Source organism: Phaenicophaeus curvirostris, chromosome 1, assembly GCF_032191515.1.
Source record: "Phaenicophaeus curvirostris isolate KB17595 chromosome 1, BPBGC_Pcur_1.0, whole genome shotgun sequence".
Lineage (NCBI taxonomy): Eukaryota > Metazoa > Chordata > Aves > Cuculiformes > Cuculidae > Phaenicophaeus > Phaenicophaeus curvirostris.
Window position 1 is genome coordinate 42,024,866 of NC_091392.1, and position 24,013 is coordinate 42,048,878.

At 54.8% G+C, this 24,013-nt stretch overlaps 2 protein-coding genes across 2 annotated transcripts; one reads left to right on the top strand and one right to left on the bottom strand.

Moving 5' to 3' along the window:
- Positions 1–225: 225 nt before the first annotated feature.
- PMM1 (phosphomannomutase 1) lies at positions 226–13,781 on the top strand. Its single transcript, XM_069854415.1, has 8 exons — positions 226–354; positions 449–566; positions 1,306–1,382; positions 1,785–1,876; positions 5,048–5,147; positions 7,127–7,202; positions 10,756–10,871; positions 11,655–13,781. Exons 1-8 carry the CDS (start codon positions 286–288, stop codon positions 11,775–11,777), a joined length of 771 nt encoding a protein of 256 aa, XP_069710516.1. The 5' UTR covers positions 226–285; the 3' UTR covers positions 11,778–13,781.
- A 2,111-nt stretch (positions 13,782–15,892) lies between these two features.
- Positions 15,893–18,394, bottom strand: CSDC2 (cold shock domain containing C2). Its single transcript, XM_069854427.1, has 3 exons — positions 18,125–18,394; positions 17,719–17,841; positions 15,893–17,312 (listed from the first exon to the last, which is right to left on the bottom strand). The coding sequence occupies exons 1-3, from the start codon at positions 18,298–18,300 to the stop codon at positions 17,150–17,152; spliced, it is 462 nt and encodes a 153-aa protein (XP_069710528.1). The 5' UTR covers positions 18,301–18,394; the 3' UTR covers positions 15,893–17,149.
- Between the last annotated feature and the right edge of the window lie 5,619 nt (positions 18,395–24,013).

A 24,013-nucleotide genomic window follows, 5' to 3' on the forward strand; every position in this document is an offset into this window, starting at 1 on the left:
GTGGATCAGGCTGCCCAAAGCCCCATCCCGAGCTCCTCCAGGGCCGGAGCATCCATCCCTGAAGCCCCCACCCCCCTTGTCCCCGATCTCCCAGGTCCCTCTTTAGGGCTTCAAATCAAAGGCTTTAAGGTAAAAGCGGCCGCGGGGAGGGAACCGAGCCTCCACCCGCCGGGATCTCTCCTGAGGGGCGTTGGGAGAGGCGGTGACAAGGCCACAGCGGCCTCCCCCGTGTGTGTCCCCCCCGCCCCATCCCGGTCCCGCCCCTCGCTCGCAGCAGCCGCGGCGATGGCGGCGGCTCGGGGCAAGGTGCTTTGCCTTTTCGACGTGGATGGGACCCTGACGGCGGCCCGGCAGGTACCAGGGTGGGTGGGAGGACGGGGAGGGAGAGGAGAAGCGAGGGGAGCCGCAGCCTCAGCCGCGGGTATCCCCCTCCCCTTCCCCCCGGCAGAAAATCGAGCCCGAGGTGGACGCCTTCCTGCGGGAGCTCCGCCAGAGGGTGCACATCGGCGTGGTGGGGGGCTCCGACTACGCCAAGATCGCCGAGCAGCTCGGGGAAGGCGACGAAGGTGAGAAAGAGCAGCCGAGGGAGGTGAGAAACCTGCCGAGGGAGGCGAGAAAGAGATGCCGAGGTGCCCCCCGGCCCCATGCCGTCCCTCCCATGCAAGGATGCTCCTGCATCCCTCACCGGGATGAGCTCCTTCTGGGCTCTGACAACCTCCCACCCCGGCCAGGAGCCCCGTGAAGGTGTTTGGGTTTTTTTTTTTTCTTTTCCCCTCCCTGCTGCTCCTCGTCGGGTTCGCGATGGGGCTGTGGCTGCCTCCCCCCCGCGGCGTTCGGCTGCCCTGCGAGCCAAGAAAAAGAGAAAAACCGAGCAAAGAGAAAAGCCGAGAAAATCCCGGCCGAGAACATGCCCTGTGCCCGCGCTGCAGAAGGGGCTGGAGTTAGATAACCGGTTACTGCCTCGCCCTGGGAGCCGGGAGAGCAGCAGGGAGCGCGCAGAGTAACACGTGCCTGTTGGAAAGACTGACATTTTGGTGCCCTTATCTTTGTCCAGCTACCGATTCAGCCCGTGACCTCTGTCAGGTCGTGTCCCTCTGCGTACATGCGTCAGTTCCCCTCCTGTGAGCAGAAGATAATCTCCTCACTCGCTTTGCTGAGAGCAAGGAGGGTCGGTGGCCCTTTGCAGAGCGTGGGAGATGTGGGAAGCGCGCTGCTAAGGAGCTGGGAGAGCGGCCCGCTCGATCCTGAACCGAGTCCTTTCGGCCCCTTTTACTCATGTTTCCTCTCTTGTTCCTCCACCCTCAGTCATCGAGAAGTTTGACTACGTCTTCGCGGAGAATGGCACCGTGCAATACAGGAACGGGCGGCTGGTTTCCAAGCAGGTAGGTCCAACTCTTCTTGCAGGCACAGTTCTCCTTCCCCATCCCCATGCAGCCTTTGTGCCCTGTGTGCCATAGGGAGCAGCAACTGGTCCTGGCAGATTGGCAGATTTCCTTCCCCTTTCCCCTTCCCCCTTCCCCCTTCCCCTTCCCCTTCCCCTTCCCCTTCCCCTTCCCCTTCCCCTTCCCCTTCCCCTTCCCCTTCCCCTTCCCCCTTCCCCTTCCCCCTTCCCCTTCCCCTTTCCCCTTCCCCTTCCCCTTCCCCTTCCCCTTCCCCTTCCCCTTCCCCCCTCTCCACCCCTCCCCAAATGCCGCATTTGAATGCTTCACTTCTCTGAGTCATGTCCTTGGGTGGGCTTCATGGGATGTCAGCCTTCTTTCTCACTCCCCCTTCTCCTCCTGCAGGCCATTCAGGACCACCTAGGAGAAGAGCTGCTGCAGGATCTAATAAACTTCTGTCTCAACTACATGGCGCTGCTGAAGCTGCCCAAGAAACGGTAATGGCAATCATATCACTAATTTCTAGGGAGTTCTGGGCTCCAGAGCTCTCCTAAGAGCAGGTGAGCTTTTGAGCTTATCTTGCTCCAGGTTTTATCTTAGCATCTAGAGGACCTGCATAGGATCACTGTCCCGCTGAGCTGGGCAGTGTGGGTGAATAACGGAAGAGGAATTTTGCTCTGGAGGGTCTGCACTATTTTTTAGCATAATATCTGCTCTTTTGCCCCTCAAATTTTCTTCCCTGGGAAGCAGGGTGGCCACTGCATGCATCCCATTTAGGACAATGGTACCAGCTTGTCACTGGTAAGGTCATCGGGCATCATTGGTTGTATGTTTCCAAACAGGCTAACAATGGCTCTTAAGATGGGAGGTCCAGCATCTGAGCGCAGTTTTATGCTGTTCCTCACCCAGCGTTGCTTGACACCACTGGGAAAAGGGCTGGTCCTGCTCTGCCCCTGATCGTGTGTTCCTTTCTGCTTCCCTCCATGAGATGCAGTGGCCACAGAGTGCGCTTGGTTGGTGCATCTTCTCTGGAGGAAGACTAGGCCACTGCCAAGAAAGAAGGGGGTCCTCTCGGTCTGTTACCACAGAAAGGAGAGAGAGGCAGCAGATGGCATGAAGGTGGGAGGGGAGAGCAGGAGGACCTCTTTCAGACACTGTCTGCGGTTAACTTGGATGAAGGCATTGAGTGCACCCTTAGCAAGTTTGTAGATGACACTAAGCTGAGTGGAAGCGTGGATCTGCTGGAGGGTAGGGAGGCTCTGCAAAGGGATCTGAACAGGCTGGACCACTGGGCTGAGACCAATGGCATGAGGTTTAACAAGGCCAAATGCCAGGTCCTGCACTTGGGGCACAACAACCCTGTGCAGAGCTACAGACTAGGGGAAAAGTGGCTGGAAAGCTGCCTGGAGGAGAAGGACCTGGGGGTGTTGGTTCACAGCGACTGAACATGAGCCAGCAGTGTGCCCAGGTGGCCAAGAAGGCCAGTGGCATCTTGGCTTGTATCAGAAACAGTGTGACCAGCAGGTCCAGGGAGGTTATCCTCCCTCTGTACTCGGCACTGGTGAGATCGCTCCTCGAATCCTGTGTTCAGTTCTGGGCCCCTCACCACAAGAAGGATGTTGAGGCTCTGGAGAGAGTCCAGAGAAGAGCAACGAAGCTGGTGAGGGGGCTGGAGAACAGGGGGCTGGAGAACAGGTCTTACGAGGAGCGGCTGAGAGAGCTGGGGTTGTTTAGCCTGGAGAAGAGGAGGCTGAGGGGAGACCTCATTGCTCTCTACAACTACCTGGAAGGAGGTTGTGGAGAGGAGGGTGCTGGCCTCTTCTCCCAAGTAACGGGGGACAGGACAAGAGGGAATGACCTCAAGCTCCACCAGGGGAGGTTTAGGCTGGACATTAGGAAAAAATATTTCACGGAAAGGGTCATTGGTCCCTGGCAGAGGCTGCCCAGGGAGGTGGTGGAGTCCCCTTCCCTGGAGGTGTTTAAAGGATGGGTGGATGAGGTGCTGAGGGGCTGGTTTAGTGATTGATAGGAATGGTTGGACTCGATGATCCAGTGGGTCTTTTCCAACCCAGTCATTCTGTGATTCTGTGAATCTGTAAATGGTTCTGCGTGCAGTGTCAAACCATCCTGCAGACCACGGTTTCACGAACGCTTGAATCAGGTGTGAGCCAGTGCTGTCGAAAGCAGTGGCTCTGCCCTCCTCTTGCTCCGGCCGGTTTGTTCCTACTCTCCCCTTGTGTTTGCATGGTGAAGACAAGCAGGTGAGCTGTCTGTTTGAAATTAAGCTGGTAAAAAGTTGCTAAACAGTAATCCAGGTTAGTTGCCTGATGTGAGTCACCACGTGGCAACATGAAGACCGGTGAGAGGGGACAGGTGGCTCCTTGCAACAGGACTGCAGGCTGAACGAGCCCCCAGAAGCCTGGGCTGGGACACAGAACACTCAAGGCTGTTTGGTTGCCTCATTGTTGTCTGGTTACCCAACACCCAGTGAAGTTTCAACTCCCAAGCGTCTCCGTGGATTTAGGCTTATGAGATTTATAAAGCAAGGACTTTAACCCACATCTCCCTGAGTCTTGTCCTGCAGAGATGCTGCTTCCAGCCTGCAGGCCTGGCTGCTTGTGTGTCTATTCCCCGTAATGAGACAGGAGGTGGAGAGATTTTCCCCCAGGCTCAGCGTGGGAAGTGCTTTGCCACAGAGAAATAGCAAACAGGGCTGGGAGTGTCATCAGAGGGTTAATGAGCTCAGGGCTCCTCAGGTAGACATTGGAGTGTTAATGAGCTCAGGGTTCCTCGGCGGAACTGGGAAGGGGAACTCTCTGCTCCAGCTGCATTTCCACAGGAGTTTCATTTCAAATTTAAATTGCCAGTGCTTCCAAGCTGTTGCCATCGCTGGGACCTGTCTGACCCCTCGGTGAGCTACTCCAAGGTGAGAAGCCAACAAAACTGGCTGGGTTTATTGCAAAGAGAAAAGAAGGGAGCAGTTTTCTGCTGGCTTAGCCCTTTGAACCAGTCCATGGGAAAAGCCGCACAGTGGTGATCCCAGTGCAGGGTGAGGGTGGCAAGTAGACAGCGAGTCCTGCTCCTGCAAGCTTAGATAAGAGATGCAGTGAACAAGTGGGAGGTACAAAGACCCCACGATTCCAAGCTGATTTGTGTCCCAGAGGAGGTCCTGATTGCTCATCAGCCTGCCTCCAGGCATCAGCAATGAGTCACACTGACCTGTTCCATCCCACCACCTCAGGGTACTGCCAGCTCCACCCAACCCACCTCAGAGGACATTTCTTAAAAGCATTCCAGAGTGGAGATGCCACAGTCCTGTCAGGTAGTTTATCCAGCCTAGGAAATGACTGTCTCTTGCAATTATTACAACACTAGAAAATGTTTCCTGTTATCTCACATAAGCCTGTTGCTTCCAGCCTGTTCCAAGGGCACACAGAAACTGTTTATTCCTCTTCTTTTACAGTCTCATTTTATAAAACTATGAGATCTTATGCAGATCTGTTGATGCCTGGTCTCTGCCTGGCGTGAAGTACCTATGAGTAGGCACACTTTCTGTCCTCGCGTGTGTCCCTGCAGAGATCTGCATGCCTCGCTGAGCAACTGTTTCCCTGGAAAGGTCTGTTTTTCTACCCCTGCCCCAGTAACCTTGTGCCCTTGCCCACCCACAGAGGAACCTTCATTGAGTTTCGCAATGGGATGCTGAACATCTCCCCCATCGGACGGAGCTGCACACCAGAGGAGCGAATCGAGTTCTCCGAGCTGGACAAGGTACAAGGGCCAGACGTGGGCTCACCCTCCCTTTTGTTGTTTTTGCACTACCACAGATCATAGGTCTTACTTGCTTCCCTCCTTTCTGAGGAGAAAGGAGCCCAGCTCCAAGCTGTGCATCAGGCCAACACATGCAGCAAGGTGGGAACAGGACTTCAGGTCAGAAAACCCAACGAAAGACATAGATGAAAGGAAGAACTTTGCTCCACTGGGGACCACAGATGCAATGGGGTGGCCAGCAGGATTCCTTGTGCTGTGGGAAAGCCCTAGGAAATACAGCACTTCTGTAACACTTCTGCCATCCCTCCAGGCTGGCCCAGCAGCAATCTTCTCTCTCCCACTCCCCAGCCTCAACAGAGCTGGAACTAATGGGCTTTCCAGACTGGGAGGGCCACAGCGGATCTGCTGGGCAGGTCTCTGGGAGCTCTTGGCTCATGCCCCAGGCAGTTTCTGGCAGGTGGGGAGAGTCTTACTGTTGAGAGACTTTTCTCGACTTGAAACAGTGGAAAGACTGCAGACGTAGTCTACTTGGACTTCAGTAAAGCCTTTGACACAGTTTCTTACAGCATTCTGCTAAGGAAACTAGCTGGCACTGGCCTGGACAGGCAAACCCTCTCCTGGGTGGGTGGCCAGACCCAAAGATTTGTAAACGGAGTTAAATCTAGTTGGAGGCTGGTCACAAGTGGTGTCCCCAGGGCTCAGTGCTGGATCCAGTCCTGCTTAATATCTTTATCAATGACCTGGATGAAGGATTGAATGTACCCCTTCCAAGTTTGCAGATGACACTATGCTGGGAGGAAGTGTTGATCTGCTTGAGCGTAGGGAGGCTCTACAGAGGGATCTGAGCAGATTGGATCAATGCACTGAGACCAATGGGATGAGGTTTAACAAGGCCAAATGTCAGATCCTGAACTTGGGACATAACTCTGTGCAGTGCTGGAGGAAGAGTGGCTAGAAAACTGCCTGGCAGAGAAGGACCTGGGGGTGTTGGTTGACATTGACTGAACATGAACCAGCAGTGTGCCCAGGGGGCCAAGAAGGCCAATGGCATCTTGGCTTGTATCAGAAACGGCGTGACCAGCAGGTCCAGGGAGGTTATTCTCCCTCTGTACTCGGCACTGGTGAGACCGCTCCTCGAATCCTGTGTTCAGTTCTGGGCCCCTCACCACAAGAAGGATGTGGAGGCTCTGGAGCGAGTCCAGAGAAGAGCAACGAAGCTAGTGAGGGGGCTGGAGAACAGGCCTTATGAGGAGCGGCTGAGAGAGCTGGGGTTGTTTAGCCTGGAGAAGAGGAGGCTGAGGGGAGACCTTATTGCTCTCTACAACTACCTGAGAGGAGGTTGTGGAGAGGAGGGTGCTGATCTCTTCTCCCAAGTAACAGGTGATAGGACGAAAGGAAATGGCCTTAACCTGCATCAGGGGAAGTTTAGATTGTACATTAGGAGAAATTTCTTCACCAAAACGGTTCTCAGGTGCTGGCAGAGGCTGCCCAGGGAGGTGGTTGAGTCCCCATCCCTAGATGTGTTTAAAAGGTAGGTAGATGAGGTACTAAAGGATATGGTTTAGTGGTAGACAGGTATGGTTGGACTCGATGATCTCAGAGGTCTTTTCCAACCTGGTGACTCTGTGATTCTATGATTCAAGACCTTGCAGGACTTTTTAAGCAAAGCTGGAGGCTTTGAGTTATGAACTGGGCTTCTAGGAAACTGAAGCAGTTGCATTTCATTGCCAAGGAATGGATGGGATATGCTTTTCCCGGGAGCTTGCTGGAGCTGTCCTGAGCTGGTGGTCTTTCACACAGGCACCGGGCAGGACTGTTGAAAGCTCTTAAGTGCTGTTACATTGGAGATCGGGGATGGTGGGAAGGGTGCAAAGCAATAAGCCAGAATAGCTCAGCAGAGAGCTTATGGTGGATTCTGGTAGACTGTCAATACTGAATTATTCAAACCCTCCTTCCTTCCCTTTCTTTCTTCTCCACAGAAAGAGCGGATCCGAGAGAAGTTTGTGGCAGCCTTGCAGAGGGAGTTTGCTGGCAAAGGCCTGCGTTTCTCTCGAGGTGAGCAAAGGAGGCTTCTCTGGCTTTTTCCTGGCCTCTTATCATGTTTCCTACAAAGTGCTGGGAAGGGGAGTGGGAATTCAGGCTGTTCCCTCCGGTGGCCTGGTGGGGTGACAAAGGGAGCTGTGCTCCTGCAGACCCCCAGGAAGAGCACAGGGAGCTCCTGTTCTTGGAGAATCATCACTGGGGCATCACGTTCACATCTGCAGTAGGGCAACGGCAGAGAATAAAGAGATTTGCCTCCCTGGGAACCAGCCAGACAGGTGGGTTTCTGTCCCATTAAGAAATCCCTGCCTTAATTCTATTTAGCTCTGTGGAGCCTACTCCTGCTCTAGAGGTCTGTTCTGGCTCAAGTGTCAGCAGCGGGGTGGCCAGCAGAGCTCCAGGCACATGCAGACCTCCCTAGGAATGCTGTAGGGTGAGCAAGACAGGAGCTTCATATGTATCTTAGCCCTCAGGTGTTGTTGAGAGGGTTGGCTGTGAGGGAAACATTTTTTGGTTTTCCTGGAGGAAGAGGTGTTGAGAGGCAGAGAGTTTGCAGCTCCATGCCATGGGCTCTTGCAGGGACATTTCTTGGGGTGGAGGTGTGCTCTTACAGCCAGCTTGCCAAAGGTAAGGAACCTGAGCACGGGAAGGACATGGATCCATTAGAGTGAGTCCAGAGGAGGCCACGAAGATGAGGACAGGCTGAGAGCTGGGGTATTAAGCCTGGAGAAGAGAAGGCTCCAGGGAGACGTTATAGCGACCTTCCAGTACTGAAAGGGGGCTACAGGAAAACTGGGGAGAGGCCCTTTATCGGGGAGTGCAAGGCTAAGATGAGGGGTCATGGTTTTCAGATGAAAGAGGGGAGATTTAGATTAGATATTAGGAAGAAATTTTTTTACTGTGAGGGTGGTGAGGCACTGCAACAGGTTGCCCAGAGAAGGCATGGAAGCCCCATCCTTGGAGGTGTTCAAGGCCAGGCTGGATGAGACTTTGATCCAGTGCAAGGTGCCCCTGCCCATGGCAGAGGGGTTGGAACTGACAGATCTTTAAGGTCCCTTCCAACCCAAACCATGCTCTGATTCTCTGATTCTGTGAAACAAAGGAGGAATTTGAGAAATCCCAAGGATCTGGCTGGGACAGGGAGGAGAGTGAAGGAGTGAAAGTGGTGAGATTGAAACAGAACAGTGGGGACATGTGAGATAAGAAGGTGTTGTATGGCTGTGCAGGCAAAGGGTGGTTTAGGTTTAGAGTTTGGGGTTAGGATTAGGATTAGGGTTTGGAATTGGGGTTAGGAATTGGGGTTACGATTTAGGTTTTAGGGTTAGGTGTTAGGGTTAGGCTTAGAGTTAAAAGTTAGGATTAGGTTTAGGGTCAGGCTGAGCGGTTAGGGTTAGGCGTTAATGTTTGTGGTTACAGTTAGGGGTTAGGTTTCAGGGTTATAGTTTGAGATTAAGCATTATGGGTTAGGGTTTAAGGTTAGGGTTGTGTTTGGGATTATGGGTTACAGTTAGGTTTTAGGGTCAGGGTTAGAGTTTGTGTTCAGGTTTGGGGTAAGCTTTAGCATTAGGGTTAGGTGTTAGTTTTAGGGTTGTTTGTCATAACAGAGAACAAAACGTTCCCTGCTGGCATCTCCTCACAGGCATGGGAGACAAGCAGAACAATGGGCCTTTCTCCTCTGACTTTGGGAAGCCGCCATGAAGAGCTTGGGTCTCTTTTGTAAAAGCACGAAGATGGGGGGAGCTTTGGGCCGCCCGCTCCTCTACAAAGAAAACAAGGGGTGACTCAGGTCAGGCATCCAAAAACAGGGACACTTGGAATTAGTTCTTCTGCCAAGCTGTCTCTGCATGCATTGTCCCAGGCTATGGAGGACACAAGCTTCTGAGGTGGCTGGAGATCTCCCTGCTGCCCCCCAGGCCCATGCCTTGCCTCGGCGAGGTACAGTGCTGACTCTCCACCATACCACCCATTCTCCCTTTGATTTCCAGTCCTCTGGCAATCCTTCCAATCAGCTGGCATCAGAAGCTCCTTCTTGTTGCCCAGCTCTGTTTCAAAGGCCAGAATGCAGTGGAGTGCAGTGTTTTTCACAGGGAGATGGCTTTGGATATAAAACCAGGAAGGATTTTAATGAGGGAAACCAAGTTTATTTCTTGCTCTGATGCTGGCTCCTGCTGCAAGCATGGAGGCATCCCCATCCCTGAGTTTTTAGGGCACTTGTCTCTGTCTGTATCATCTAGTAGTGAATCCTATACCCTGAGCTGGACACATGTGCTCCATCCCCAGCTTGTTAGGCTCTGAGGAGGGTTGGTTTAGGAGCCCCAAACCAAAGGGATCATCTCAACCAGCCAGGAAAGAGGCATGGCATCAGGACAGTGAACGTTTTAACAACCCCAGGGATCGATGTCTGTCCTCCAGCAGGGATCATCCCTGTGGGTACCTGTTTACTCACCCCCATCCTAAGAGAGGCAGGGTTATGATGTAGGGAGAAGGAAAGTATGGAACTTGAGGATTTCTGGTGGATGAGTAGATTGCCTGGAGAAGCAGGGGTGGAGAGGCCTTGAAACCAGTGGGAGCAGAGATCTGATCTGGTGGGGAGAAGCACATCCCAGCTCAAATCCTCATTCTTCTTGGCCATGAGCAAGACTCAAGCATAAGCGTGCTGTAAGTCACAGGCTTCGTTTTGGGAGGAACATGTCACCTGCTTGGGCACTGGGACAAGTCACTGGCTCTGCAGCCTGTGCATGCAGCAGGGCTGCTTGAGAGGATGGAGAAGGTGCTGCCTCTGCCCACTCTCAAAAAGCAGCTGAAGTAAACTCTGTCTGGTCTCAGAGCAAGGGCTAGGAAATGTGTTAACCCTTGGCAGCTGTGGGTTTCCATGTGCGTGCGTATGTGTGCTCTCTGGGCAAGATCCTTTACCTCTGTATGTTTGCTCCATCTGCCTTGGTGCCGCTCCAGATGTTGACAACCTGCACTTTACTCTTGCTTTGAGAGGCCCTGAGCATGTCAACATGTTTGTGGTACCTCCATGGCAAGGTCAACGTGCAGACCCTGCTTGGGGCCTGCTGCATGGCCAGCTGGGACCTCTGAGCTGTTTGCTTTACGTGTGCAGGGTGCTAGGAGACCCCAGAGGTTTTAGAAGGGCCAGTGTCATCCAGCAGGAGCCTAGGAGAGAGCTTGGTGCCAGTCTCCAAGCATGTTGTCTCCCATTGGGACACAGAATACGTTGATGCTCTCTGCAAGGTGTAACCCCAAATCTTCCTCAACAAACTCACTGTATCTCTTAGGACACCCCAGCATCCCCTCATGCAGCCTGCTGGTTCCTGCTTGCGTGCCTGCCGGCAGCCAGGGGAGCCGTGCTGATGTCACCCCAATCTGTTGTTGTAGGAACAGCATCTCTTACCATCCTAGCCACGTGCAGGAGAGGGACATCAAGGCAAGGTGCCTGGCTGCTGTTTGAATGGGGCTCCCTGCACCCATCCAGCCCTCTCCCCTCCTCCTGCGCATCCTGGGGTGGAGGGACACCCTGCCAGCTCCCACCAACATTGCCTGATGCCCTCGTTTCTGCTGGCAGGTGGCATGATCAGCTTTGACGTCTTCCCAGAGGGATGGGACAAGCGTTACTGCCTTAATGTGCTTGACAGTGAGAGATTTGACACCATCCACTTCTTTGGGAATGAGACCACCCCTGTGAGTATGCCCTGCTCACCCCACACACAGCTCCTGCGTGGAGCTGCTCTGTCACAGGTCCCACTGCTTGGGCCCTGCCGGTGGCCAACGCAGACCTCTGGCAGTGTTGGGGGGAGAGATGCTCTCATGTAGCGCGTGTTTGAAGTGGGCTCCTGATGGCAGCAGGCCTGCTAGCTCATGGGGATTCACTGCACTGGGGAGCAGGTCCAGCTCAGCATCCACTTCCCTCCCCCGGCACCCTCGGTAGCAGGGCAGCAACTCTTACAACCCACAAGACCTAAAACATGAGCCCCTAGAACTTTGGAGGGGGCTTTGCAACAGCAGGAACAGCTTCGCCTTCCCTTTAGAGTGGTGGAGGATGGTGCTTCCTTGCTGCTGTAGACCATCTTGGCCACCCACTCAGCTTTTTCCAGATGATTGCGACCTCTGCCCCCCAGATATGCCCACCCCACCTTCTTGTGAGCCCCTCCACAGGCAGGGCAGGGGCTAACCTGAGGCTCCAGGACAGGCTTTGCTGGTCTTGGACCTTCTTCATCCTTTCTACACTCCTCCCTTGGCACTGAAGAGGGGAGGCAAGAGGGAGGGAGCAGGGCTCCCAGCCCAGCTTCTTCTGCTTCCCGGGGCCATCAAAGCCCTGGTAGCTGCTTCCCAGCGGGTCCCTGCTGCCCAACTGCTGGCTGCCACCCCAGCACCTCACAGGACAGAGCAAGATGCGGCATTCACGGATGAGGATGCCCTGGTGAGACCATGCTAATGCTTTCCCTATTTTCTATGCCCCTGCAGGGAGGGAACGATTATGAAATCTATGATGATCCCCGCACAGTGGGACACAGCGTCCAGTCCCCCCAGGACACGGTCCAGCGATGCCGTGAAATCTTCTTTCCAGAGAGAGCAAACGAGTGCTGACAGCCAGATCCCCACAACCCTGCCCCGGCCCCACCCTCTCCCCCCCACCAGGAAAAGCACCTTCATTTGAGGAATCTGCTCAGGGTAGACTGAAAACAGCCACTTTCCAGAGCTGGTAATGATGTAACGCGTGAGTACGGGTACATGTGCAGGAGGGAGCCTTCGCTGAGCAGCCCTTCAGTGTTCCCCATCTACAGCTGGGGCTTGTGGGACTTCCTCACCTACAGAAAAAGCTTCTCTCTTGGTAGTTTGGGCTGTGGAGGCCAGCGATGCAGATGCTTTCATGGTCAGAAAGCATTTGAAAGGGCCAGTCGCGAGTGTGTGAGCATCCATCCCTTGCTCCCTCTCCTCTTCTTTTTTTGCTCTATTAACGCTTGAGGAAACGTCTCACCTTTCTCTCCCCCTTGCACTTTGGCCCGGGGAGGCTGGAGCTTCTGAGGCCTCAGGCACTCTCCTTGGAGCTGCTCCAAGGCAAGAGGGGACCAGGAAGGCCGTTCGCTCCAAGCCTGTGGTAGGAAAGGGTAGCTACAACCCCAGCTTGTTTCAGCTTTGTGACCCACAGAGAGGGTCAGTGCATCCTTCACCTCAGTGCCGTACTGTGCCAGTTCATAGAATCATAGAATCATTAGGTTGGAAAAGACCTTTGAAATCATCAACCATACCGTCCACTACAAAACCACATCCCAGAGCACCTCATCTACCTGCCTTTTAAGTACCTCCAGGAATGGGGACTCCACCACCTCTCTGGGCAGCCCGTGCCAATGCCCAATGACCCTTCAGTGATTTGTCCTGATGTACAATCTAAATTTCCCCTGATGCAGGTTAAGGCCATTTCCTTTCATCCTATCACCTGTCACCTGGGAGAAGAGACCAACACCCACCTCTCCACAACCTCTTTTCAGGCAGTTGTAAAGAGCAATGAGGTCTCCCCTCAGCCTCCTCTAGGCTAAACAACCCCAGCTCTCTCAGCCTCTCCTCATAAGGCCTGTTCTCCAGCCCCTTCACCAGTTTTGTTGCTCTTCTCTGGACACGCTCCAGGACCTCAATGTCCTTCTTGTAGTGAGGGACCCAAAATTGAGCACAGGACTCGAGGTGTAGCCTCACCAATGCCAAGTACAGGGGCAGAACCACTTCTGTGGTTTATTTTCTGTGTTCTGCAGAAGTTCTTGAGTCAGACCTTGCCTGGTGTGACTGGGGGATCCCAGCAGAGCACCCTCTGGAGCAGTTTGTGGGCAGAAGGCTTCCTGAGAGTCTTCCCACTCCGTTGGCCATTAGGTGTCACAGATGTGTCAGTGTAGAACCTTACCCAGGGCATTCATAACAGACTAAGTCCCCCTTCTTCCCAGAGCTCAGCTTTCCATTCTGCTGCCAGAGATGTTTTCGGAGAGGGCCAGCATGGGCCAAACATGGTTCCTAATGCCGATGGAGGTACCTACTCAACAGTGCTCTCCAAACTCGCTTTTGCACCCCATCTCATCCCACGTGTTTGGTTTACGTGGTCACCTTTAGGGAGGCAGGTTCTCCAGTGCACCTGTCATGAGTCTTGCTCCTCTCTCCTCCTGGGTCTTCATGGGCTGCAAAACCACATCTCCCCTTTGGCCCTTGATCTCCCTCACATTGCCCCCCTGTTCCTGGAAGTTACACTGGGCTGTGTGACCACACTGGTGACACTCATCACAACTTCATGCTCAGGAGGAGCTCAAGGATCCCCTCCAGGGAAATGTTTTGCTTGTAGCTCCCCGGGGCACAATTATCTGGTGTTAGTGGACCTGGAGGATGCTGTAGGTTCCTGAAAGCTGCCTCTGCCTTGCTCCCCAGAAACCTTTCTCACCAAGTCCCTGCTGGTGCGGCACTGCTCTGTCTCTTGGTCCTGTTTTCTCTCCCTTTTTTTGTCCTATTCCTGCTTTCTGTGTCATTGCTTTCACCTTGTAGCTGGACTGCAGGGAAATCACAGAATCACCAGGTTGGGAAAGACCCACTGGATCATCAAGTCCAACTATTCCTATTAAACACTAAACCATGCCCCTCAGCGCCTCAACGAGGCGCTGAGGGGCATGGTTTAGTGTTTGATAGGAATGGTTGGATGTTTAGATGTTTTGCAGCCGGCTACTGGTGCTTGACCAAGGTACCGTGTTCCTCAGGCGAGATATGTTGGTGCTTTTAGACCCAGGACAGGGCTCCCACATTGCCAGGGGCAGATCCCAGTCCCAGATGGGATGGCAGGTTGCCGTCTCCTCCTCCTGACTGCACCGCTTAACTCTACCACGCGTCAGGTCTGTAACGTGTCACACTGGCATGAGCGCAGCAGTCTGCCCGGCGTCCCGGAATCCCCAACAAATGCACAAATTCCTCTTTCTACCCAGAGAAGGTGAAGAGGACCTGTTGGGGAAACCTGAATGCAGGGCACCCTTCTTGCAGGCCACTGGTTTTGGCCCTACACTGCAACCTTCACAGAGGAATCGTATGTTTTGTGGTTCCTCCTTCTCTGTTTCACTGTGGACCAGGTTACGTGTGGGTTTTGGGGGATTTATTTTTCCTGTAAGTCTGTTCAAAGTCAGTGGGATCTTTAGCAAGCTTGGTGGTGAGTATAAGAGCAGGGCCTGACCCTGAAGGCACAAGGCACTGTGGTGGCCGTGGGGACTGAGGTGACTTGCATATTTGAAGGGAATGTCAGGCTCTGTCCAAGGCTGCTCCTTGTGGCTGTGTGTCCCTTAATCAGGGTTGCAGGGTGAGCACAGCGGAGGCAGGGATGACCTTCGAGTCACCAGCCGTCACTTTCACTGCTGAGCAGCGTCGCACATGCATGGGTGGGATCAGGTTCAGGAACCTTCCGCATTCCTGTCTCTGTCTTATACCAAGTTTGGGTTAGTTGAGGGCACCATGAGACTCTGTTCTGCCAGAGGGATGAGGAGAAGGGCATCAGAAGTAGCTGGAGCAGCTCCAGTGTCTCAGATCCACAGAATGGTTGAAGGGACCTGGAGGTCATCTGGTCCGAACCCCTTCTGAAGCAGGGCCACCGACAGCCCCAGCTGCCTGCCCTGTGTTTTTGTGAGCAGAGATGAGGCACAGTGCTGGGGTGGGAGCCCTACTCCTAGGGGATGGTGCATGCCTGTCCCTGAGACCTCTTTGCCGTGATGCTCCTTTCCCAGTGGGTCTCCACGATCTAAGTGGGTGTTTCTCCCTGTGTACGTGTAAGCGAGCGGATGTGGCGGGCCCCACGTCGGGGACCCTCTTGCCATATGGCTCCCTATCAGTACAAGATGGGTGGCTCCTGTCTGTCTGATAACAACTGTTGAATAAGAAATATATTTAAATACATATATATGTATATTAAAAAAAATAAAACTAAATCAATCACATTAAAGCTACAACACGCAGTGGTTGGAGGCAGCGTGTCCTTTGTGCCAGGCTCTGCTGGAGTGAAATGCAGACAGACAGCAGGGAGCTGCACTTAGAAATCCCTGCAGCAGCTGGAAACCAGCCCTGGTCCTGGTCTTCCCTCCTGCTGGGCAGCAGCCTCCCATCCCAGGCTCCGGCTCTGCTCCCACTGAGTGAGGCTGGAGCACCCTAGGACCCGCCGTGCATCGGTGGGTGAGTCCATTCTGCCACCTAGATAAATCCTAGGCTTTACCTGGGAAATCCACCAGCATCCCCACTGTGACACACGCAAGCACACACAGACAAAGAGCAGGACAAGCAAGGCTCATGGGAAAGTCACTTTTAATGGTTTATTGCCAATGTTACAAAGGTTGACATACAGTCGGACAGGTGGGAACCACACCGGAGTTGTAGAAACACCAACAAGTCTAGGGTTTTAGTTTATTTCCAAAAAAAAAAGAGAAAAAAAACAGAATCAAAGATTCCCTTGGCCAAGCTGACTGTGTGTCCCAGGGATGCCTGGGGCCTGAGCTGATGTCACTGTGACCCCTGGGTGATTCAGGCTTCGGGTTGGCAGTGAGATGGGCTGCAGGGTCCCAGGGCAGTCCCCATGCCAGCCTGGGCTGGAGCAGGGCACGGTGATGCTCCCAAATGCCCAGGGCCCCATCTGTCCCTTGTGGCAGCAGCCTTGCCGTGTCCTCACAACGGTGGTAGCGAGAAAGGTGGGAAGTGCCCTTTCCATCAGCCCTCTCCACTCAGGGGGATTGCTGCCTCCCCACTGTCCACAACCCCGCTTTGAAATAAACCCTTAAGATGCTGATAATTCCCAGAGCATCAGCACAGGTGCCATTCCTCTGCGGTTCAGCTCAGGCCCAGCCTGGTGTACATCGTCCCCATCCCGCTGCCTTCAGCCCCATCCCTCCCAGGGCCACGGGAGCCCACCTGGCCAGGGGATGGCAGAGAAGACCAAAAACGAAATTTGTGCTTTGTATACGAGACCCTGCCTACACCGAGGGGCCGGGGAGGAGGCAGCCATGCTCACCCCACGGCCGAGGCTACCCAGACCCCTCTGCACCTCGCCCCACAGCAAGCTACGGACGTGCACACACACACATACACACATGCGCACGGGAATGGGGTTCCCTGGGAGACTGGGGGACAAGAGAGGGGGAGGAGAAGGCCACCATCTCCCCAAAACCACGTCATCACCAAGCCAAGAAATGTGCGTTACCGGCCTGGTGGAGGTGAGGAGCACAGAGGTGCCAAGCGCATCCCTGCCCAACACCCAGGTGCAGCACCCCGGGCACGACACCGAGCATCCCTGCCAGCAGCTGCCTGCCCCTTAAAACTACATTTTTTTTTTTTTCTTTCTGTCAGCCACCCAAATCCTTGTGGCACTGCTGACCTGAGATCTTTTGATGGAGGGAGGTGGCTCAGGCAGATGCCATGAGCTGCCGGTGATGGGGACGGGTCGCAGCCACCCAGTCCCCGCACAGTGATCCGCTGCCCCGTTTCCCCCCTGCCCCACGGATTGCCCTGCTGCTCCTGTGGGCAGCAGGAACAAGTGGGGTGTCCGTCTTGCTGGAGCCGGGTTCAAAAGGACAAGCCAATCCCCCCAGCCTCCCCTGGCCCTCCTTGCTCTCAGCATCTGCTTCAGCACGGGGCAGCCGGGGGGGTGTCAGGGGGTAGGACTGGTTCCCCTGCTCCCCGTGGCCTTGGGGACAAGGAAGGGGACGTGGGATTGTGCTGCCCCCAGAGCTGGGGGTGGGGATGGCATGGGAAGGCTCTGCTTCCCCCGTCCCCCTTGACAGACAGTTACAAACACACACAGAGAAAGGAAACCGTAACCTTATAAAAGACACCGAACGCAAATGCCTGCATGTTTGGGGGCAGCCCACACCCCATCGCCACCTGGGCTTCCCCCATGCCCCCCGTGAGCGGCTGGGCAGGCTTGCGCCGCGGGGCCAGGCGGCCGGCAGCGCGCCGCTGGACGCCTACGAGCCGATGATCTGGCCGGACCATGTCTCGTGCTTTGTGTGGGGCGCCAGGTTGGTAAGGACAACCTCCACTGCCTGGAACTTCTGGTTCTTGGGAGGGATGGGGCAGATCTTGTATGTCACCTCGTCTCCCTCCACTGGGACATACTCCCCCTCAATGCTGTGGGAGAGGAAAGGAGAGGGTGATGGGGCTGGGGCCAAGCGCTGGATCCCCACCCCAGACCACCCAGCACCAAGGAAGGCACCTAACCCAACACCTGCATCTTGGAAAAGAAAACCCAGCTGTGATAAGAGGGAGGATTTCAGGCTGCCCAGGGAGGTGGTTGAGTCACCTTCCCTGGAGGTGTTTAAAAGAGGGGTGGATGAGGTGCTGAGGGGCATGGTTCAGTGATTGATGGGAATGGTTGGACTCGATGATCCAGTGGGTCTTTTCCAACCAAGTGATTCTGTAGAGGACCGGCAGAGTCCCATCCTCACACCATGAAGACATCCCCTGCCTGGCCCACAGATCTCCAGCCCCATGCTGACAGCACAGCTCGCCAGCACCGTGCAGTCCCCAGACTTACTCAGAAACGTGGACAAAAATGTCCTCTGTGCCATTCTCAGGGGTGATGAACCCGTGGCCCTGGGAGCGTGAGAACTGCTTGCAGACACCCTTGAAGATGGGGCCGGCAGAGGCACGTGCTGTTCTGTGGGAGGAAAGGGACAGAGAAACATCTCACCGGTGGCGCTTGCCTGGGGCAGCGGCATGAGAGAGATCCGCTACAAGATGTGGTGTTCCCCAGGACAGCACATGGCACTCGTCCACAAGCCCCTGGGCAGGTGGGCACAGTGACCCCAGGCACTGCGATGGCTGGAGGTGAGGAACATGCACCAGGCATAAAGGGTTTTGCAGGTGTTGCTGGTGACAGAGGTCCCTGCTTGGCTCAGCCAGATAGACCCAAGTCCACTAGCCACGTGCTGGGTACTTACGCTGAGTAGGTCCTGGTCCTCTTGGTGGGGAGGGGGCTGGGCAGATCCCGCAGCAGGAGGTTGCCCCGCTCCCAGATACGGCTTCCCTCCCTCTGGAAGGGGAAGGTGGGCCACACTGGTGACTTGGGGGAGTGCAGGGGTGGCACCGTTGGCGGGGCACTGGGGTCCGACGACATGGTGGGGCCAGCAGGCTCCTCCGTTTTGGAGATGGGTGGGTGGACAATGGAAGAAAAGGGAGCCCAGGTGCGCGGGTCTGCTGCCTGCGACCTGAGGAGCAAAGGGGAGGATGGTTAAAGCTTGGGGGAGAAGGGGGTGGCTTTTGTCAGGGGCAGTTTGCTGTCAGGAATTGCTGGCTCTGCTCCCAGCCCCATGTCTGTGGGAGCAGCACCAACACCCAGCACCGGGAATGACCCTGCCAAGTCTGTCCCAGCTTGGAGCAATCCAGGATGTTACAGCAAAACAGTTCCAAGGGAAAGAATGAGCCTGGTGTTTTGTTCCATTTTTCGTTTTCCAGAATAATACCACACATTAGAGATGAAGTCACTGAAACACAAGAAGAAGAGCAAGGAGAAGGAGGTCTCCCCATTGCTGGAGGCTTCCTCAGCGCTGTGGGATTTAGGACAGAACCCCAGACCCAAGCAGCAGCTCACTGCCCACCCAGGTGCACCCACCCCTATGGGGAAGGGACAGGGGGAGGCTATTGTAGGGTCACCAGCAGCACACGCAGCCCTTGTGCACCTCGAGTGAGCCATGGCACAAACGGCACCTCCTGGTGCTGCAGCCATCAGGGCTCCAATTTTTGGTTGGCACCACGTGGTTTGAAAGGATTTAAAGCCCCAAGGGGCAGAAAACCCACAACCTTTGTCTGCCAGAAGATGTGTAAGACGTGGTGATGGACCTTGACAGCCTGAGCGCTCCCGAAGAGCAGGAGCTAGAGCATGTGTGGGCAAGGCTGCCCTCGCTGAACCATCCTGAGCATGAAACTGGGAGGCATTCTGGTGTGTGATCAGCTCTGCAGCCACTTGCACAGAAAACCTTTGCTTTGCCCATTTCTCCTCCCATCACTTGCTGTGTTTGATCCAGGGCGCCTCCATCTCGGGGTGCCCCACACCAGTGGCTGCTTGGGGCATCACTCTTTGGGTGTGCTGGGTGGGGGCTTACCCATGGCGATCCCCTCTTGGGTTTGGGGGCTTCCCCACTGCCCCAGGCTGAGGAGCCTGACATCCAACAGCATCATGGTCCCTTTCCCTGCCACCCCCTCCAGCCCTTCCCACCCCCCTGGGGCACGCAGCACCTTTGGGACAACACCTGCACACACTGGGAAACCCAGAGAATATTTAATTTGGTTTCTGACTCATCCACGGCCCCTTGAGATGCAGAGGCCCTGAGGAGATGTGCAAAAGGGGGTCACCTCGGTTCCCGAATTAGCAGGCACCAAGGACGTGGGAAAAGGTTTCTAGAGCAGACAAAAGTTTTGGGGAGGGACTAGGCAACTCCTGTTCCTCCCACCCACTTCTGCTTGCTTGCCCTGCAAGGGGTTTGCCTAATGCCAAGCCCTGACCGCTGCCAGGCCCACTTTGGTGCCCATCCACATCTTAGCTGTTTTTCTAACCACTGCCCCCTCTCAGCACTGCAAAGCTTCGCTCCAAGGTCTGGGTGGCAGAGGCCACACTACAGTCCCTCACCAAGGCAGAAGCCACTCTTTTCCTCCTGCCCTCTAAGATGACTTCCAGACGAAGCTGCAAACCCCTCTGAAACATCTCTCCCATCTGCCTTCACACCAAACCCTTCAATGTGCTTCAGCAGCTCCTCTCTGCCACGAAGCAACTGGAGCGGACACGCCTGCCTTCTGCTCCATGGCCCACCCTGCACCAGGGCTGCTCAGCTCCCAGCCCACAAGGCTCAGCATCTCCTTCCCTTGTCCCTGAGCTCGACATCTCCTTCCCCCACACCCAAACTCAGCATCTCCTTTCCCCCACACCCAAGGAGCTTGGAGAGGCTCAGGGAGCACCCAAGTGAGACATTCAAAAAGCTGGGGCGGCCACCGAGCTTCTCTTCAGTGCATCCCATCCGACTGCTCTGCCTGTGCCAGCAAGCAGCCTGTCCGTTCCGGGCAGCAAAAAGTGTTGTGATCCCCAAACATCACTGCAGAATCCAGTGCCTTCCCAGGAGGTGTCTGGATGAGCGAGATGATCTGGGGGGAACCCCAAGTTCTCTGCTGCATTATGGTGCTGCCACTATGAAAACCGCTTCACCGTAGAGCACCTCCTGTGTTCATGCTTTTGCTGACAAGGCCTTTTGGTTTCCCCACCAGATTAGGGACAAAGGAGGGTATTTAACCTGAGCAACCACGCTCAGAGCAAACTATTAGTATGCTGAGGGGGTTGGTTGGCACCAGGAGAAAGAGTTTTCTTCGGTGGGTTTGTGTAGGGCTGGAAAAATGGAAGTTTCCCAGAGGCAAAAGAGAACGAAGAGGAGAAACGGTGTGCAAGATGGGGAGCCTTGCAGGGACAAAATGGTGTGAGCAGATGAAGTGGCAACTGAGTGGGTTTCGCCTGTGGGACCAGCCCATATTGGGGCGCCCTGGAAGGCTCAGTGTTTGGGGGATGAGCTGTGGAGAGGAGGAGGAGAATGACGGACATCACTGGGGGAGAGGAGGCGGATAGCCTGTTCCTGAGGCCGAAGGGCAATATCAGAGGGTGCCCTCCAAAGGCTGCTGTTTGCCCTCCTGAGCTGAGCTTGCCCCACCTGGGAGAATGAGCTGGGCACCACTGCCCCCGGGCACTTTGAAGAACATGGTGGGGAGCAGCTGCATGGGGCAGCAGCTCACAGGGATGAGTATGGGGACAGGACATGACGAGGCTGTGGGATCTCCATCCTTGGGGGCATGAAACCTCCAAGAGTAGCCTGCTTTAATCGAGGCATTGCACTTAACTTCTGCTTGGAGCAAGGGCTGGAGCAGAGATGCCTGCCCATCCCACGCCCGTGCCCAGGCTGGTCCCACGGCCAGCAGCGCTCTGCCCGGCTCCAGAGCCTGGCCCCAGCACCCCAGATTTGTGGGTCAGCCTTGGGGCCTGGGGGCTGAATGCCCAGCTTTGCCAGTGCCAGGGAAGCTGAGGCTGAGCGGGAGCTTAAGCACCACAGGGGGGCTCCGAGGCTCCCACCTCATTTAAATCCCCGCAGCAAACAAAGGGACCAAAGAAATTAAACTCAAAGCAAAAGCAGGCTGAGAGAACAGGGTAGACTCAAGATGGTCCTCGCCACTGTATCCTCCCCTCCCAGCCCAGCTGGAGAGCAGGGAAAGCCTTTGCTGTTCTCCTGTCCTTCTCTGCTTCACCCCATCATCCTCTCCCCAGCCCTGCTTCTGTCTTTCTCCACGCTGTGGCCTCAGCAGGCAACAAAGAGGGGGCACCTGGGGGACAGGAGGCTTTTTCCTCCTTTCCTCCATCACCAGTTGTCACCCTAACCTCTGCTGGGGCTGAGAGCATCTCTCTCCACCCCAGGCTCTCCTGGTCTGGCAGAAGCCACCCATGTCACCGTGTCCACTCCACACACGTACACAGCGCGGGGACAAAATCCGGGTCACTTGAGGAGGCGAGCAGAGGCTGCGGCAGCCCGGCTCTGCCGTGGGGCACAGGAAACCTTTCCAGCATAACCCACTGCCACCATCACCACAGGACCTCCACCCATCTCCCCTCATCTGCTTTGCTTCTAGGGTTCCCTGGGGTGAACGTTCCTCTGAGTCAAGGATTTTCAGAAGCAGCACTCTGCAAGGATGCTCTTCATAAAAAATACCCTCACCCTGCCCATCTTCCGCCCCCCTCCCCAAGGAAACCATCTCAGATTGAAACCTCAGAGCCCTCTGATGATGGGGTTTCCTTTGGCAGTGGCAGGCAGCTTTGCTATTATATTTTTTCAGAGAGCAGGCTCGTGAGTGGAGCTGACAGTCGGGAGCGCTCACAGGCAAACGCACAAAACCCAGGCCAATTAAAGCAGACAGGCAGTAGACACATCAGCTTTTATCTCGAGATCCAAGCACCCCATTCATCACCACCTCCTGAAAGGTCTGCGGTTTATCAAATAAAATCACTGTCTTTCCCTCCATCTCTTGAAAACCAAACACATTGACTTGGGTGCTAGCTGCGACCTTGTTTAACTAAACATCCTTTCAAGGTCCCCCAGAAGCGGGGAAGGAGCCTTTTGAAGAGGCACCAGCCTCTGCCTGCCACTCCCCGTTCATTAGCTGCAATGAAGAAAAACCCCTCACGCGTCCCCTTGGCCCGGTGGTGGAATACATATTTAATTGGCCTAATCACCTAACCACCCTCGGCACGTCAGCCCTCCCATGCAGCAGCACTTCTTTGTGCTCCTTTCCATCCACCAGGACCCTTGGGCTGCTAAGGACAGGCAGATGGACAGGTGGGCAGCTGCTCTGGTTTTGGACATAACCCTTCACCCAGCCCACTGTTGCCTTTACAGGCTGTTTCCTTTCACGCTGCCGCATCCCTTCGCAAATCCCTGTCTCGGATGCTGTCTGCCACCAGGCTCGGGTCTCCCAAGTGCCACTGCTCCCCTTGCCCCAGCCGAGGAGCCAGAGGTTATTTTCCCTCTGATGCCTTTTCCAGCGAGCTCCCACACCAGCTGCTCACCATCGCGTTCTCTCCATCCCTTGCCATGTGACCCCAGTTTAGAAGTCACATTTACCTCCCTGCTCCTTCCACCCCTGTAGTGAAAAGGACTCCGTATGTCAAAAAGGCAACCCCCATCTCCTCACCCCACGGAGCAGGGAAAGCAATGTTCTGGCCTGTTGCCATCCTTGGGGAGGCTGATGCCCCCCAGACCCAGCCTGGGTGTCTAGACATGGGCTGGAACAGACAAGAGATACACCCTTCTAGACACGGGAGCGTGTCCCCAGAGCCCGATGCGAAACCAAAAAAAAAAAAAAAAATATCCCATTTTTCAGCCGCTTGGCACATTTACACACCGAGGGGCCCACAAACAATGTGGTGGCCAACAGAGACCCCGAATCGGCATCTCCCAGGGGTTTGCCATAAAGGGCAGGAACCAGTTGGGGAACCAGGATGGTTCCAGGCAGGAGTTACCACAAGCAGGGCTATTGTAGTGCTCATTTCTCCATCTTCCCTTCCTCAGAGGAGATTCGCAGCCTCGGCGTCTGGCAGGTTTTTATAAATGCTGTCTCTGTCCGATGCTAATGAAAGCCTCTCAGCCTCCCTCACCCCATCAGCCTTCTTTTGCTTACCGGATCACGCCGGTATGAGTTAAATACCAAGCAAAGCAATTTCCTTGCCTAGCCTGGATGTTAAAAACCCCTTTGCTGAGACAAATTAACTACAGGAGAAATAACCAAGCAGTTTTAGGGGGACTACACACTGACAGCATCCCCTCCCCAGCTAAGCCAATCACACTCACAACTCCAGGGATCTTTGCAGAGATAGTCTCGCCTACAATACAGCCTGCTTAGCGCTAAAATATGAATGTCACCTTTATGGATTGATTATAAAAAGCCCCTTCAGTCAGTGCAGGGCTGCCCATTCCTCAGGGAGGCCACGGAGGAGAGCAAGCAGGCTGCCAGATGCAAAGGGGAAGGAAAAGGAGAAGCCATCATGGAGTCTTGATTTACCTTTTAAGCATATATGCATAATCATCACTCCCAACTACCAAGTTTGTGGGATTTGGTTGTTTTGTTACGTGTTTTGGTTTTTAGATTTTTTAATTTGGATAGTGCCTGTTCAAAGACCTGCTGCGAGCATCCTCATCCACGTCCTTCGTTCCTCCTTTGTGGATATAACTTGCCATCTGCAGGAATGAATAGGGCAGCCAGTCCCGAAGAAACCCCATTTGAAACCCCCATCGTTATCAGCCTGCTTT